At 32.3% G+C, this 18,174-nt stretch overlaps 1 protein-coding gene and 2 long non-coding RNA genes across 3 annotated transcripts; all 3 read right to left on the bottom strand.

Annotated features, from left to right (window-relative positions):
* Nucleotides 1–1,078: 1,078 nt before the first annotated feature.
* Nucleotides 1,079–1,703, bottom strand: LOC124916778. Its single transcript, XR_007096911.1, has 4 exons — nucleotides 1,658–1,703; nucleotides 1,467–1,574; nucleotides 1,270–1,344; nucleotides 1,079–1,101 (listed from the first exon to the last, which is right to left on the bottom strand). It is a non-coding gene; the product is annotated as an uncharacterized LOC124916778 (long non-coding RNA).
* Nucleotides 1,704–2,041: 338 nt separating this feature from the next.
* On the bottom strand, nucleotides 2,042–2,394 carry LOC124916779. The gene is made up of 3 exons (XR_007096912.1): nucleotides 2,309–2,394; nucleotides 2,157–2,213; nucleotides 2,042–2,064 (listed from the first exon to the last, which is right to left on the bottom strand). It is a non-coding gene; the product is annotated as an uncharacterized LOC124916779 (long non-coding RNA).
* A 3,859-nt stretch (nucleotides 2,395–6,253) lies between these two features.
* On the bottom strand, nucleotides 6,254–7,567 carry LOC124915972 (E3 ubiquitin-protein ligase RNF6-like). The gene is made up of 4 exons (XM_047456713.1): nucleotides 7,007–7,567; nucleotides 6,715–6,801; nucleotides 6,514–6,627; nucleotides 6,254–6,436 (listed from the first exon to the last, which is right to left on the bottom strand). The coding sequence occupies exons 1-4, from the start codon at nucleotides 7,565–7,567 to the stop codon at nucleotides 6,254–6,256; spliced, it is 945 nt and encodes a 314-aa protein (XP_047312669.1).
* Between the last annotated feature and the right edge of the window lie 10,607 nt (nucleotides 7,568–18,174).

Raw genomic sequence — 18,174 nt, 5'->3', positions numbered from 1 at the left:
TATAAAAGGTTTATTAAAATCCACTACAACCAAAAAAGACCTTTGGCGACCCTTAAAAAGACTTCTGCCAACCCTTAAAAGCGTCGCAAAAAATATTACCGACCCTTATTTTGCGTCGCCGTAAGCAGGGGTCGGCGGCAAGTTATAGCAACGCTTATTTAAGCGTCGGTAACATGAATTAAGCGTCGCCAAAAGCCCATTTAATTTTTAACCATTTTTATTTTTATTTTTATTTTTATTTGTATTTTTTTTAATTAAATAATTATTAAAAACATTTAAAAATCACTTTCTTTTCATTATTAACATTTAAATAATAACAAAAAAAAAACATAAATTTCTCATAAAATAATATCATAATCAAATAAATAATAAATTGTCACAACTCAATGTACAGAAAAGCTCAATCCATCAGCAGCCCTTATTTCATAATGTTCACACCTACAACCCTCACCATCAATGCTCACAAGAGGTCCAACTGAATTACCCTGTTCAAACACATGTTTCTTAACTCTTTAAAACTGTAATCAAATCATATATAATCGATGGACATCAAAGTGAGGACACTCAGTATGTGAGTATTCCCTCCGCATTCCTCCAATAACCAAGTCGTTGCTTTTACAAATCTTCAAAAAGAGTACCAGCAAGCCAAATGGTGACCTACAATGGTTAAGATTAATAAGAATACCTCATAATACCAGCTGTAACATATTCTGAAGGGAAAGGAGGACACCCCCATTGCAAGCACCCAATCTCCAGGACGAAGGTGTACTTGAAGAGCCAAGTTTTGCAGATGAAAGCAGGGTTTTGGAGGCAATCTTCACTATTGCAATATTATTGCAAGTCCGCGTTGATCAATTATCCTTCAAATGTCCTACCATCTTGTAATGTTACTACATCAACCTGTAAAAAACTACTCTCTTACAGCTCATACAAACACAAAATTAATAATCTTTACACTGACTCATACAAAACTGACTGACCTTCCCCACTTTGGTTGACAAGCCATGGTGACTCACAACCAAATGAGCGCACGTCAATATAGTATCAGAATCCATTTATGGTGCCAGACCAACACTCTTCCCAAGGTAACTCTGTGTAAATCTGTAAATGAGAACCCTTTGAAAGATCAAACACCAAAAACTGAAATGTCAAACTTCTTCTTTCTACAGGTTCACTATAAACACCTTGTGAGACAGACAAATTAACTACAGTAGGACCAGTTATTGCAGCAACATTGGCAATTGAATCTCTATGAAGCACCATTATAACCTTTAGCTTCTTTGCTCGTATCTGCGGGTGGTGGAATATCTCCTCCAGACCTAGAGAAAAACAATGGCACATTTCCTGCCATTACAGAACCATGTATACATATGAAGATGAAAATGGTGGTGGGCACAAGATGAGTACAATAATTTAAAAATAAATAAAAGCTAGTAAAAGATGATAACCATATTGAAGAGACCCACCTAGGCAATTAAAAGAGGGCTGAAGAAACATTGGTCCCCAAGTTCTCCATGGCCACCAAGATGGATGATCATGCTTTGGGATATTAACAGAAATCCATAAGGATGGTCCTAAATGAGCAGAATAGTGTCACAGTCGAAATCGTTAGAATGGTGAGACAGGTGAAGATTAGAAACAACTAACAACTATTTACTTGTTGGGTCTGTGTCAATGTTTGAATAAAAATAAAGACCGGATTTTAGCAGCAGCAATAGAAGCAGACAAAACGAGAGATCGAAGAAGAGAGCTTTTGTTGGATGTAGGAAACCTCTTCTGTGAGTTCAAATAAGAAACAAAAGACTTATGAGGAGGAATAGCGAAAAGCAACAATCTATGAAAAGAAGAAGAAGATGAAGCCTACCAGAATAGTAACTTCCGAGTTCAACATTTTTCCCACCAATTTCACTTGTCGCATCAACAGACGAAGACAGTTTCTGTAGCAATAATGGGGATCTCTTGAAGAGTCTCACAACAAAACTATTAGGAAGCTTTCTTCTATCAATAGAGAGATGGTGTATGTCAGGTTCAATATACAAGTGATCCATTATGTTTTCCTTATCCCTGCAAGAATAATACAGATTGTTGCATGCTAAAGTTCAAGAAATATAATATGTGTTGTTGTTTAAGAGAAATAATCATATGCACATTGGTACCTGGTTGACATAGATAATGGTACCTAATTGACTAGATAAGCTGCTCCATCAGAAGATCTACAAAATAGAGCAATGTAGTGATGAAGGTTTAGATATAAGACTCCAGATACAGAAAGAAAACAGGTGGGTAGGTAACAAAAGAAGACATATACCATTGTCTAGAGAATTCATAATTGAGACAACTGGGCACTAACTAAAGAACACTTCATATTTGGGCTATACTAGAGCTTGGGTGGATATAACTGTCTGGGGATGTTTGAAGGTCTTGTAAGCTCCACTCTTTTGCAGTCTTGCAGAATGGGGGAAGAAACCTGACCAACAAAATCTCAATTACCAAAAGAAGAAATGCTTTGAGGAAATCAGAATTAATCCAGGAGGGCCATGTCTGTGGTCTATACACTTATTTATTGCTTCAAAATCATTATCGTTAGATGTCAGTTCAATTTCAACCCGCTTTTGAGTATAACCACACCCAATGGTGAGGACTTAAAGAATACTTGCAATAAACAAAATTGACAACAATATAGTAGAGACAAGAATGAAGATAATAGACCATAAGTTGCATTAGTACATAGTTAAAGACAACAACAATCAGTAAACTTAAAAGGCCATTTTTAAGGGCATAATTTTTTAAAATTTTGAGACCAAGATTTTACCCTAGAAGATAATAGACCGTAAATTGTATTATATTGTGGTTAAAGACTGGAACAACCAGCAAAATTAGAAAGCCATTTAAGAACATAGTTTTTATTATTATTTCACTCATGTTTTGCATACACACAAGGTTAGGACCTAATCCCAGCGCCATGACCTCCCATTCAATCAAGTTTCTTCTATTAAAACCTCAAACTCATTGAACCTAAAACCTAATCCTCCTCTTAGTTCAAGACTCTTACCAGTTGAGCTAACATGAGTGATAGAACATAGCTTATATTGCATACAGTTCTTAACATCTAGAAAATATATCTTATATAGAACAAGAGAACTTGAAAAAAACTAAAAAACTCCATTAAAATTAATAACCAGGACAAACAATCATAGAAAACCTGTCATTTTAAGAAATACTACTATGTAATTGCAATTAATTGAAACTTTCAGGAATAGAACAATAATATGCAGAATATTTCAGCAAATTTGCATAAACTTCAAAATAAAGTCAATACATTGAAATTGTTTCACAGCTACCCAAACAAAATTGTAGAACAATTATGATCCAATCTCTAGCTATATATGAATCAAGGAGTTACATTGATCGGTAAAAAACAAAATACAGTAGGCGTTAGTTTTCACCTGGAGTTACTGTTGTTTCTGCTTCTTCTTCCGAATTAGAATCGAGAGATGTTGGAGATTATTTTGATCGGTGTTCTAGATCTCAGAAATTGATTCGTTCGTCTTAGGGTTCAACTTTATTTATAGGAGTTCGATCCCTTCCATTAGGGTTCCGTCCTCTCCCTCTTCCCCGTGATCACCTTGCAGAAGTTGCGGCGTACGGTGTTTGTAGGTGAGTTCCCGTCTTTTTCCTTTCTTGTTATCCTTTTTTCCTTATTGAGTTGAAATGGTTTGTAGAAAGAGGAGAAGATTGGGAATCTGAGAAAGGTAACGAACCAGAAAGAAAATGTAGATTAATCGAGGAGAAAAACAACAGGAAGCACAACAGGCTTCCACTGCTCCATTGTTTGGCGGTGAAGTCTGGAGGTCGATTTGATTAGGTTTTAAGAGAGAAGAGGAATTGGGCTAGTGGTTTCTAATTTTAATATAATATTTAATTTGTATTATTTTTTACATTTTTATTTAATTAAATTTAAATAATAATTAATTAAAGCACAAATATTTATAAAAAAAATAATAATAAAATTTAACAATTTTATGCTATAAAAATTTAATAATTAATTTTTAATGTTAATAAAATTATAAATCAAATTTAATTTGAAAAATTAAAATAATGAAATAAAATATTTATAAAGTTAAAAAGAAAAACATAAAAATATTAAAATTTACAATTGTTAAAGTATTAAGTTCTCAACAAGTATTTATATAAAAAATTAATAAAGGTTTAATAAAGGTTGGTGCATGTACAAAGGTTGGTAAAAGTTTATTTTCTTTTAATCTTTAGCCACGCTTAATATGCGTTGGCATATAAAGGTCGCCAAAGATATGTTTTGTTGTAGTGATCTATCAAACCATGAATGCTAAACCTCTAAATTGCTTGCCTTTCTTTCTTTTTACCTATCTAACAAAGTGGGTGAAAGTAGATTCTGAAGAGCCCATAGGAAGTTGTTGAAAAACACACACATAAGAAGTTGTTGAAAACCACACACATAAGAAGTCTCACATCAGTTTTTTATCTTATCATCACACTTGGACACTTAGAAATACATGATAATAAAATCATATACATAGGCATATAAGGGAAAGATAAAAGATTGTATTAAAATGTTATATTTTAAAATTATATAAGGTACCTTACATGGAACTTATAAAAAAACTAATATAATAACATAATATAATATTGATATTATCACAATTTATAATACTGTTAATTATAATATCTTATGATAAAACGTTTGTATAACTTAAAGTTGAAGACGAGATGTTAAATGTTGATAATGTAATATTCAAACTTTAAAAACTTATGAGCTCTATATAGTTACAAGATGATAGTGTGTTGAATGATTAATCAACAAATATGTAAAATTCAATGAATATTAAATGTTGGGGTGAAACAACAACCGAATGAACTCAAAGTTACTCGTGAGTCTCGAGATCCATTCAATGATGGGATGTCAATGTGTTTCATAAAAAACAACAACGAAGAAGATAAAATCCCATAGACATAGAATGATGGGTGAAATAACACCTAAAAAACCCATCCTAACGAAAGAATGATTGTGTGTTGACTAAATAACCAATAAAGAACCACTTATTATTGAATTAAGACCAATACAAATATGGGCATTGAATATTGAGATAAAACAACAACTGAAAATAAAACTTAGATTTCCGAAGAAAAATAAGAACATCAACAAGATTATTTGAAATAAAAAAATATTATAATAATTATTAGAAATTTATTTGAACCCTCCATCATTAGCTAAAGTAATCATTGATAGAGGTAGCGAAAAACTAGATTTTGTAGCTCAAAACAATACTTTGACTTTGATACCATTTAGAAAGATTGTATTAATATATATTGTAGAATTAGATAAGTTATGTTTATTATATTGACATTATAATAATCATACAAGGAAACTAATATAATATAATAAAATAATATTAATATTATTATAATTTATAATATTGTGATAATTTCTGCAATATATTATCTTATATTAGTTTTCTTATAATACAATATTTATAAGGATCTTATAAATTTCGATAAAAGAATCTCAGTTTGAACCATCTTTTTAGAATTTTGTCCTTAATTACTTAAGTTAATCGATTATCATTGAACATTGTCTATTGTCTCTTCTATCGAAATTAAGTTGATTGACATATTTTTAGCTAGAGCTTAGCCACACATAAAAATACTTAGAGTTTCTTTCTAGCACGTTTTCTTTTTGATATTTTTATTAACTTATCTATTGTGGGTAACCGAAATTCTCATGTTAATAATACTAGGATTATTTTCGTGCAACGCACGTTTGATTCTTGAATGATAAGTGAATAAAATAACAAAAGTTGACAAAAATAAATAAATTTGTAAGGTTACAATTAATTTCCTTTTAAATATGTGAGTATTGACATTCCTAAGATGAGTGGATAAAATTCTTTTAAAAAATAGGTTTTAATTACTTAGATCCATTTGAATAAAAAAATAATGGTTGTAGTGATACTCTCTTTTGTCCATTTCACATATGTTGCATACAAATAAAATTTAGTTCAACTAGGAAAATGGTGCATGCGAAAAGAATGAGTTTCTTTAATTAGAAAAATGTCGCAAATTTAGTACAACTAGGAAAAGACATATAATTGAAAATGAAAACGAAAATTACAATGTTTAATTATCTGAAGTCGGGTGAAGCTTTTTCTAATAAATAGACAGAAATGACAGAATTAAAAATAGAAAGCAAATCATGGTCTAGAACCCAAGATGACTATTACGGTGCTGCTTGTTGTGGGCGGGCGGTTTGGTGGGATGGTTGAATGTCATCAAAATACATAGCAGGTGCTTTACACATTGGGCAGAAATTCTTTTGCATCAGCCATCTCTTTATGCAATCAAAATGGTAAATATGATTACAACGCAGTTTGCATATATCCTCTCCATGGATATAATCTTCCTGCATAATGCAACAACTATTACTACTTCAATTCAAAGCTGATCAAAATTTATATATAAAATGTATAAGATCATCACCAGGCAAATGCAGCAGGCTTCTCCATCATGCTCACTCTTGAATCTCTCCACACTCATCATAATCTCTTCCTCGCTCAATCCAGCTTCATGATCCACTTCCACTTCATATATTGTCTATCATACATATATGCATGTAACAAATTTAATTAAAATAAATAACAGAAAAGAATTGAAACTTCATCTAAATATTATTATTATTACCTCATTAGGCATTATGTTTACGAGTGGACGATGACTCGTGAGGATAACAGCAGCTCGGTCACTTGATTGAAGGATGGAGGTTACAAGCTTTTGATCATACATAAAAGAACAAGTTATGTTATGCTGTATATTTATATTTATAAAAAATATAAATAAAAAAACTCACCTCAGATTGTGTGTTGATTAAATTGATAATTCCTCGAGTCTAACGAAGATTAAAGAATTAATAAAATGGAAAATTCTATACTGAATGATGATATTAGTAAAAGATTAATTAAATAAGAAAGAATACCAGGTTCCTTCTTCTTCTTCTACCAGTTGTGATTGATCTATGTTGATAGATGGGAACATTTGAAGTATTAGTGCGGATGTCACGCCTTGATGACGACGGTCTAGTAGCAGCAGCAGCAGGAGCACTACTCTGGATGGGCCTGGATTGGCTGTTAATAATATCCAGACCCATAGTAGCGTCGGTTGAAGGTCTATAACTGTTCATGAGTTGTAGCTCATAATTCAGCTGTGTCTGCTGCCAAGCCAAGTGAGAATGCATTTCTTGATGAAGTCTGAACTGCATAGGAGTCATGAAATGGTGGACGGGCATGGCACCACCCATCACCAAGTAATTCCTCTGCTGCTGCGGCGGCTGAAGAGGATGAGGTTGCAGATTTCCATTAATATCGTCTTGGTCATGATGATGTCCTGCAGATAAACCTACTGAATGTTGCCCGTTAATCAAGCTCAAAGGCACATGATGATCAAATGATTCTAACGATGCTATGTAATTCAACTCCAAATTCTCAAGGTACCCATTACCAATACCATCGTTAGAAGAGATCCTTCCGTTCCTTTCCATCTGCAAATTTCATCCAACCATCCAAACAAATTAAATTAATTATTCTAAATTCTTTTATAAATATATTAAAATATAATTTCTCTTTCATTTATACATGAAACTAGTAAAAAAAATAAATTAATTAGAGTTACAACCTTCTATAACAAAATTTATCAAAAATGGATTATCAAATTTCTTTCCAAAGAAAATTCAAATGAAATATTTATAAATTTTTTAAAATTAATACACTATTAAATGTAATGTGAAAATCATTTGAACGGTAAAAAGAAAAAATCAAACCATTAAAATATAATCAAAATATATGAAGGATGAGTTAATTAAAAGTTTATCTAAAAGAAAATATATATCTAAAAAAAATTAAAAGTATTCAATAATGAATTTTGTTGATTTTTATGATAATATTTTTAAAAGTTTAAGGTCTTGATTTTATATATCTTGAACCCTAATGTTGCCTTAAGTGTTTCAATTTTTTTTTTCAACATTTCACAAATCATAAAATATTTGACCTTTCTATACAAGCTTAAGGTTTCTATCATTTTTTACAATTTAAAACAATTAACCAAATCTTCCATATATATATATATATATATATATATATATATATATATATATATATATATATATATATATATATATATATATATATATATATATGTAAAGATGATAGTAGATATACTTGCCTAGCCGGAGAAATGGAAGCCTGGAGACTTGATGAATAACTTTTGCAAGACAATTTAGACAAGCAGAAGAGAAGCAAGAGATAGGATTTCAGATGTGAAATGAAAGAGAAATATATAGTGCTCAAAATCTGGCTTTATTAATCTTTCTCAAATTAAATTAAATACTTGACAGCAATGCGTTAAGATTTTTATCCATAAAAAGAAAAATGTGAAGATTTTTATCCATAAAAAGAAAAAGTATATTTTTTTAATAATAACTTTGGATTGTTTTTATGGGAACTTTTCTTTTATTCATTATCATAAGTTATTAATAATAATAAAAATTTCATTAGATTCTTATAATCATGTTTGTAATCTGTGTAGATTGATGTACTTATGGACATTTATTTATTTATTCAATTAATATTAATATTATAATATTTAAGAAAGTTATACTTATGGTAAAGAATGAATAAATAAATAAATTATAACAATTTGAATAAATTTGTATTTTTTAATAATAATTAATTAATTTGAATCACTACGTCAATTTTTTATTGTTTATATTTGTGTTCAGTAATTCATTTATTTGTGAATTAATTATATATAAACTTAAATTGTTGTAATATGATTTGGAAATCAATTATTACTATATTTATTGTACATCAATCTTGAAAAATATATAAATTTTAACAAATTTTATGGTAGTTCATAAACGATAAAAACAAATCATTTTTAACTAGGCTAACTGCTTGAATATTATCGTTTCGTGTCAGTTTATCCTATTAATTACTTCATAAACAATTCATATTAATACTTTTATTTAAATTGTAACTAATACTTTATAAAACTAAATGTGACTCGATCAACCTCTAATATTTTCTTTAACAATAAACAAATAATATTTTTTATAAAAATATAATTATGGCTCATTGACAATTCACATTTTCTCTAACAATTAATATTTTATTTTATGAGAAATTAAACATGAATCAATTGACAATTCACATATTTTTTAACTTTACAAATATTTCTAATATAGTATCACAAAACTCTTAAGAAACTTTTCAATTTTATTATTAATAAATTATTTTTAATACACTAACATAATTTGAAGTGAAATATTTTTTAAGAGACGGTTGATTATTTACTTGAATTTGACAAAAGCTATGAAGAGGGTGGTGTTAATTTATTTAACAAAGAATATATATTTGTAATTTATATTCTATATATAATATAATTATTTGTCGTTTTAGTTTAATTTTATAAAATTATAATTTGTTGTTTTACTTATAAAATAATTATTTTTTTTCAAACGAATGTATCCCAAATCAGAATGTATCCCAAATCATAGTATCAAAACAAATAGAATACACTCTCGGTTAAATTTGATTTTTTCGAGAAAACGACAAAACATTTATTAAAGAAAAGAAACAAATGATGTTACTTATTATTTTTTTAATAAACATAATTATTGTTTTTTATGTGTTAAAATTTGTCGTTTAAGCATACAACAAAATTCATAGGCATCAAACAAAAAAAAAATCAACTTAAAAGTGTATATATATAGGTATAAATAAAAAACCAATTGAAATCTAAAAAACTAAATAACCAATCAAATATTAAGTCAAACTCTTCTATCCTTAAGAATTTCAATCATCTCTTGGTTACCCAATTTAGATCTTCTTTCGGCTCATTTGTTGTTCAACTTATGTTTTATGCTCTGATTCTTGTTTCCATTGATGATTTCTTTATTTGGCCTTTTTAAATTCCTATATTTTTTTAATTCTTTTTCCTTATCATAACCAACCTGCCAATAATGCTTTAACAATTCTAGAAACTCCATACTCATGTTATACCGTAAATTTTCACACAACGATAAACCCAAGATATTCTAAAAAGTTGGTACTACTTTCTAGCTCTATCAACTTTAGTTCAAGTTATGCTTATAATCAATCCTTATAACTAGAGAATAAACTATTATTAGTTACATTTCTCAAAGAATTCATAACTAAACTCTCATTCAATTTTCTTGCAATAGATGATCAAATAGGTAATCCACCTTATCCCCTTAACCATAAGAGTGAAAAAATTAAGGTTTGTGAGGCATATGCTTCATCAATTCGAGAAAGAGAGAATAGAAATCTTACCACGGGTGATGAAAGAGGGAGTGAAATCGCCTTCAAAATCTATCAGCTCCAGCTCGAAATTGTCAACGATTTTTTAGAAAAACCTCACTCAACATCTGTAAATCACTCATCTAGTGTGGACATGAGTGGCAGAATGGTGTCTCACCCGTCCAAAACCCTATCAAAAAATAAGAGAATACCAAAGACCCGTGAGCACCTCTATTATACTCGCTTACTATAGTGAGCGCGTGAATGAATGACACCTCCAACTTATCTAGTTAAACGTTAATATATATATATATATATATGGGGTTAAATACGGTCTGGAAAAATATATGATAATGATAGAATGGGCAACCAAAAGCAAGAACATATAGGAGTAAGGAAGAAGATAGGAAAAAGAATGAAGTGGGTAAGGGTACAATCTGGCTCTGCTAACGTTGATCTTATTGGTAATGTTTAAGGCACCGGTCCTAGGGATTATGTTTTCTCAAGAATAGGTCCTGTTCAAAATGTCGGTCCCGGTCAGGGTATCGGTCTTGATAAAGCTGGACATAGTCACACCGGTCCTAAAGCTTCTCATAATGCTATCGTACCTAGCCATATTGATCATATTAAGTCTGGTCCTGGACTTGTTGTCCTGATACTACTCAAGCTATCAGACTTGCTACTACCGGTCCTGATGAAAAAGGTGCAACCATTGCTGGTCCCGACTATATTGGTCCTCATACTAGCATAACTCCTATTATTGTGGATGATACTATTGCTGGTCCTAACTCCACTGGTCCCAATACTAATCAAAGAACTGGTCTTGATGCAACTACAGGTTCTGGTTCTAAAGTTTCTGGAATTCAAAAATATATAGGACGGGAAATACTTGGCCCAAATAAAACAAGAAAAATTGGGTCTGGTGGCACTCCAATAGGTCGTGAGTCCACTCTTCACAATTCTAGGAATGCAAGTAGGAACCGAAAAAATAATTTCATTAGAATTAGAAATGACCCAATCCATGGGCTCAGAGCCACCTTTCGAGATAATGAACAGGAGAATCCTAGACAAAAAATATTGAAAAACTAACAATCAATAAGGAAGTTCTTGAGAATGAACTAGGAAATCTTTGGTTTTGTGAAATCAAAAGATCAAATGCAGAAGAAGACAATTTGGTCTTGAATAAGGTAGTGAGACTTGGTTCTGAAGTAGGGAGAATTAAAATCGATAACAGACATGAATCTAGTAGTGAAGAGGTTCAAAGTCATAAAAGACCTACTACATAAGAACAAGATGAAAATCGAAGACAAAGCAGAAAGATCCTGGATCTAGAAGTCACAGACTCTATAACGGGAGAAGATGAGATCTATGTGAGGCAACCCCACTCAATGTGAATAGTATTCCATGTAATCAAGCTGTAGCCATTGATGATAGAGAGGCAAGTGATGCTTACAATTTCTCTGATGAAGAGGTCTAGGATAGTCTGGAAAGTGAAGAACCCAACACTTACATCCATTCATGAATATAGTGACATAGAACATAAGGGGACTCAATGACCCACAGATATGCAAAGAAATCAGGAGGATCATTGAGAACCAAAAGATCACATTATGGGTATTCTTGAGACAAAAGTCAAAAGCTGGAATGTCGAGAAGGTTAGCAAGCTGTGTATTGATAGCAGCTGGGAAATCATTCACAACTCAAATGAAAAAACGGGCAGAATCTGGGTTATCTGGGATAACAAAGTTGCTGAGGTCAGGGCTCTCTTTTTGAATGATCAAGCAATCATGGTGAAGGTCAAAGACAGAATCACATGAATCGTTTTTAATCTTGCTATTGTCTATGCTAGCAACTCAAGCACTGAAAGAATACTCCTCTAGAATTGTCTTAGAAACTGGATCGATAGTGATAAATATTGGGCTGTCCTCGGTGATTACAACGTAACCAGAAACGAATCTGATCGTAGCCCAGAATCTGAGATAACTCGGGATATGATTGACTTTAATGATTGCATTAGAGATATGGTTTGTATCGAGCCTATCAATTCTGAGAATTTCATCACTTGGTCTTCTACGAGAGGGATTGAGCAAATTAGAAGAAGTAAAATTGACATATGTCTGGTAAATGAGAACTAGATTAACCAATTTCCGAGAAGTCAACTTCACATTCTGAATCCGGGAATATCTGATCACTACCCGATTAAATTATTCTGGGAATAGGAAGAAAGGTTCAAAAGGCCCTTTAAAATTTTCAATTTCTAGATGGAAAACACAAATTCAAGGGTATTCTCGAAAGCGTATGGTCTATAGATATCAGGGGATCTAACATGCACAGGGTTTCTGAGAAGCTTAAGCTCCTGAAGAATCATGTCCAAATCTTTGACAAGAAGAAGTTCAACAATACTTCCAATAGAGTTTTGGTTGCTTGAGAAGAACTGGAAGAAGTTCAGAAAATGTTATTAATAGATGATAGTGATGAACAACTCAATGAAACAGAAATGAATGCACTTGAAAACTTCAGGAAGCTGAGTCTGCTTAAAGAGAATTTATTATACAGAAATCAAGACAGAGTTGGCTCTCGTTGGGTGACAAAAACACAGCTTTCTTCTACAGAAAATGCAAGGCTAGAAACATGAGAAACAATGTATATAGGCTAAAGAATGATGATGGTGAATATGTTCAGGGTCAAAAGGGTGTACAAGATTTTGTTATCGATTTCTATAAGCAACTTATGGGTACAAGAAAGCAGCATCAAAGTCACCTGAATACCTTGTATCAGATTATTGATAAGAAAATTTCTGTAAAAGATAGTCGCAAGTTAATAAGGGTGGTTACGATGGTTGAGGTTAAAGAAGCTCTGTTTAGTATTGATGGGAATAAAACGGGTCCTGATGGGTTTAATGCATAGTTCTTCAAAGATAATTGGTCGGTTGTGGGTAAAGACGTTACTGATGGGGTTCTAGAGTTTTTCAAGAACAAGAAGATGTTAAAGCAATGGAATACAACAGTTTTAACCTTGATCCCCAAAACTGCGGTACCCGAGAAAGTATAAGATTTCAGACCAATTTCCTGCTGCAATGTGATAAAATAATTTCAAAAATCATTTTTAAACGATTTAAAAATGTCATAGAAAAAATTTTAAATCTTAACCAATCTACATTCATCCCCGGTAGGACAATCTCTTATAATATTCTTCTCATGTAGAGGCTTTTAAAAGGCTACGGGAAAAATAAAATATCCCCGAGAGTGGCTTTCAAAATAGATATCAAGAAAGCTTTTGACTCTGTTAGATGGGAAGTCATTCGGGACTTTCTGGTTGTATATGCTTATCCTATGATTTTTATTGAAAGGATTATGCAGTGCATTTCATCATCCTACTTTATCGTTAGCATCAATGGAGTCCACGAAGGCTATTTCAAGGGTGAAAACGGGGTAAGGCAAGTGGACCCCCCTCTCTTCTTACATTTTCGTAGTTATCATGGCGATCTTTGAGAGCATCTTCATGATGTTCCAAAAGAATCGTCCATACATCTTTCACCCATTCTGTGAGGTAGATGAGGTAACTCATTTATGCTTTGCTTACGATTTGTTCATTCTAGCGCACACAAACATTGATTCCATTAAAACTATTAGGGATGCACTAACGTTCTTTTCTGAGGTTACAGATTTAACTATTAATGAAAGTAAAAGTGTGGCATTTTATGGAGGCGTGAAGGACGAAACAAAGCAGGACATCTTCAACATCATGGGCATCAAGGAAGGTAGTTTTCTCGTAAGGTACTTAGAAATTCCATTAACCGCGAAGCAGATCGAGATCTTACACTGCAAGCCACTAATTAAAAAGGTAAAAAACACGATATATGACTGGGTAGCAAAAAAACTTTCTTATGCAGGTAGGATCGAACTTATCAAAACCGTGGTCATGGGCATAGTTGGCTACTGGGCGCAGTAGATGGTCATTCCGAATAAGGTAATGAAGGAGCTCGACATGATGATGAAGAACTTTATCTGGGGCAGTAGCGGAAGAGGAGGAAAGAAAGTCAAATAGACCGCTCTCTGCAAACTGAAGGACGATAGAGGCATCGACTTGAAGAACTATATTGAGTGGAACAAGGCTCTCACGTTCAAGCATCTGTGGGCTTTGAAGCGCAATCGGGAGTCACTATGGATCAAATGGGTGCACACGAAATTTATGAAATACGAAACCAGCATCTGGACCTGCAAAATTCATAAAGGTATGAGTTGGTCTCTGAAAAAGATTCTTAAACTAAGAAGTGATATTGCAGATCTTTATGATATTCGGCTAGGGGATGAGAAAGGAACTCTATTCTGGAACGACCCCTCGTTCGAAAACTAGTCTATCATCCACAAGGAGGAGTTTCAAAGTACCCGTATCAGAAGGGACTGCGCAGAAGCACAAATTATAAACATTAAAGACGTGAATTGGGACTCACTACTGAGAAGAAATCTAGAAGGACAGAGGATACTTGATCATATAAGTAACATACAACTTCACAACAGACCAAATATTCATGAATGGAAAGCTGAGGACAATGAGAAACTGGTTTCGAAGAAAATATGGGAGGTAACCCAAGAAAAAGCGCAGAAAGTAGAATGGGCTCCTTTTGTATGAACAACAAAGATTATCCCTAGAAACCAGTTCATCCTATGGCTTACCTTCTGGGAAAGACTAAGCACTCGTGATCGTATCATCAAGTATATGAGCATCCTGGACGCGAGCTGTCTTCTATGTAGAGGAAATGAAGAAACCATAGATCACCTATTCGGGAGCTACTGTATTGCTTCAGAGCTTTGAGACAGATTCTATAAAAGCCTAGAGCTGATCAGTTTCCCGAGCGAACGAAATGAAATCAAAGAAACAACACTACTCAAAGCCAAGGGAAATAGATTTACAATAAGCGTGTTCAAGTGCGGCTTTGAAGCAGTGGTGCATAACATTTGGCAAGAACGAAATGCAAGGGTATATGAAAGAATCCGCAGGAGCGTTGAAGAGTTATGGAAAGATATTGTATCGGATTATTGCGCCCTCGCAGGAACGTGGAGAAGAATTTCAAGCACGGAGCAGAATTGGAATATCTGTAGGAACTGGAATTTATTATTTTTTAAACTCACTAGAATTGAAAACATTGTAATCAGATAATTCATTTACGTTTTTTAGCTTTTTAGCTTTTATTCAAAATGTTACGATTTAAAAATATTCTAGGCATGTCTAGAATGATCTATTAAACTCGTAGTTTTTTTTCCATTTTTGGGAATTTTTAATGAAATGATGTTAAGTCGTTTTTTCCAAAAAAATGATACAAATTTAAATAAAATAAATAACAGAAAAAAAATAAAACTTCATCTTAGTATTATTATTATTACCTCATTAGGCATCATGTTTACGAGTTGATGAAGAAGGCATTAATAGCAGCTTGGTCACTTGATCGGATTGTGTTGAATAAATTGATAATTCCTTGAGTCTAATGAAGACTAAATAATTAAAATAAAACAAAAATTTCTATAATGAATGATGATATTAGTAAAAGATTGCGACAAGTTCTCAATGTCAAGAATTGAAAGTTTTTTGTTTTGTAAAAATAAAATTACTTTTCTTAGGATCAAATATCTTTCCAAACATAGCTCCTCTTCAAGAATGAAGATAGCTACAAATTTGGAAAATTAAGGAAGACTAGAATCTTAGCATGACATATTTGACAACATTTGGATATAAAAGCTTTATTAAAATGTATCAAACTCTAAACTTCTTGCCTTTCATTCTTTCACATATCTAACAAACTAGGTGAAAGAAGATTCTGAAGAGCCAAATAGGAAGTTTCTGAAAAACACACACATAAGAAGTCTTACATCAGTTTTTTCAATCTTTTCATTCACACTTGGAAATACAAAATAATAAAATCATATACATAGGCATATAATCAATGCATTATTTGTAAGGATCATATAGATTTCGATAATACAAACTCAAATTTGTATCATCTTTTTAGAATTTTGTCTTTAAATTCTTAAGCTAAGAGATTACCATTAATATTCAAACATTGTCTCTTCTATCAAAATTAAAGTTATTGACATATTTCTAGCACATGAAAATACTTAGAGTTTCTTTTTATCACGTTTTTTTTTATATTTGTATTATTACGTGTAACCGGAATTATCGTGAATGTTAATAATATTAGGGTTATATATTTCCGTGTGTTGTAAGTATGAATGTCGAATTAGAAGTGATTAAAATAAAACAAAGTTAAGAAAAGAAAAGAAAATTGTAAACATTTCATTTGATTTCTTTTTAAATATGTTAGTTTCGACATTCCTAAGATGAGTGGATATGATTCTTTCAAAAAAATAGTTTTTTTTTTATTGAGAGATATAAAAACAAATAATCTTCATAATAGTTTGTCTGATTGTATTATTTGATTGAATCTAAATTTGAAATTCTCTTAATACTATATTGTGTTGGTGTTCCTTGCCAATGCAGGCGGATTTTAAATTCCGGGTAAACGGGTCAGGGTTTTCTTTTATGAAAACGGGTTAGAGTATAAATATTTTTTTTGGGTATTTTTCTCATAACAAAGCAAGGTTGAGAGAGAGTGAATTACAGATCTAGGGTTTTCTGGTTTTCTTCTTCTTCTTGTTCTTTGACTGATCCAGAGAGAGAGATTGGGGAAGCTTTTAATTGTGGAGTAGTCCAATCATTCCTAGTGTAATCACTTCTTTCATTTGAGAACAGGGTATGTAAGTTTCTATTATTGACATTTGTTTGATTTAGTGAAACTTATCCCTCCCGTGGACGTAGGTCGATTTTGACCGAACCACGTATATTGTGTTGTCGTTTATTGCTTTGTCCTATTTCAGTTCTTGGTAAATCTGTTGTTCTTCATAGACGATTTGGAAACTGATTTGTTAAAGGTTTGATTTCTAAGAAGATTCATAGTTTTGTTGTTGCAAAACCCAACAGTGGTATCAGAGCAGTATTGATTGGTTATCTGTTTTAACATTGGAGCAGAGTGCTCTGCTGGTTATTTGGCGAAATTCATAGAAGAGATCAACTGGTTTCTTTTGCTGGGTTTTTTTGTCAGTTGTTAAGGCAGTACTAATGGGGAAATCTAGACCTGATATGGTGAGTCTGAATGGTACAAACTACAGGAAATGGAAACTGATGATTAATGATTTGTTAGTTTCAGATGATTTGAATGAAGCAATTGAAAATGAAGGTGTTAGACCTGAGACTACAAAAGAGGCTGATTGGAAAAAGATAGATAGAAAGGCCTGCAGCTTTATTCGTTCCTGGGTTGGTGTAAATGTTGTGCACCATGTTGAGAATGAGACTACGGCGTATGGTGTGTGGAGCAAACTTGAAGCTCTCTATGCTGGGAGGTCAGCAGGGAATAAAGCAACACTGGTACGAAGGCTGGTGAATCTGAAGTACATTGATAATAAATCAATTGCTGAGCACTTGAATGAATTTCAAAATATTTTGAATCAGTTGAGTAGTATGAAGATAAACTTTGATGATGAAGTGCAATCACTTTTAGTCCTTGGATCTTTACCTGCAAATTGGGAGACACTTATTATCACTCTCAGCAACTCAGCACCAAATGGTAAAGTCAACATGGTATTTGTCACCAGTTCCTTACTTGATGAGGAGAATCGAAAGGGGGATAAACCCTCTAAGTCTGATATGTTGGTGGCTAATAGAGGAAGATCAAAAGATAATAGGAGTGGTTCGAACAGGGGAAAGTCTAGAAGCAAGTCTAGAGCTCCAAAGAAGGATGGTGCTTGCCATTACTATGGCAAAATGGGTCACTGGAAAA

The sequence above is a fragment of the Impatiens glandulifera genome, chromosome 9, assembly GCF_907164915.1.
Source record: "Impatiens glandulifera chromosome 9, dImpGla2.1, whole genome shotgun sequence".
Lineage (NCBI taxonomy): Eukaryota > Viridiplantae > Streptophyta > Magnoliopsida > Ericales > Balsaminaceae > Impatiens > Impatiens glandulifera.
This window is presented reverse-complemented; position numbering and strand designations above follow the sequence as displayed.

Excerpts from the sequence above, each read along its gene's own strand:
- LOC124915972 (XM_047456713.1), bottom strand. The coding sequence starts at position 7,567 with ATGGAAAGGAACGGAAGGATCTCTTCTAACGATGGTATTGGTAATGGG. Across the intron at positions 6,628-6,714 it reads TAAACATAATGCCTAATGAG|ACAATATATGAAGTGGAAGT; the intron begins GTAATAATAATA and ends TATGTATGATAG. Across the intron at positions 6,437-6,513 it reads AAGCCTGCTGCATTTGCCTG|GAAGATTATATCCATGGAGA; the intron begins GTGATGATCTTA and ends TGCATTATGCAG.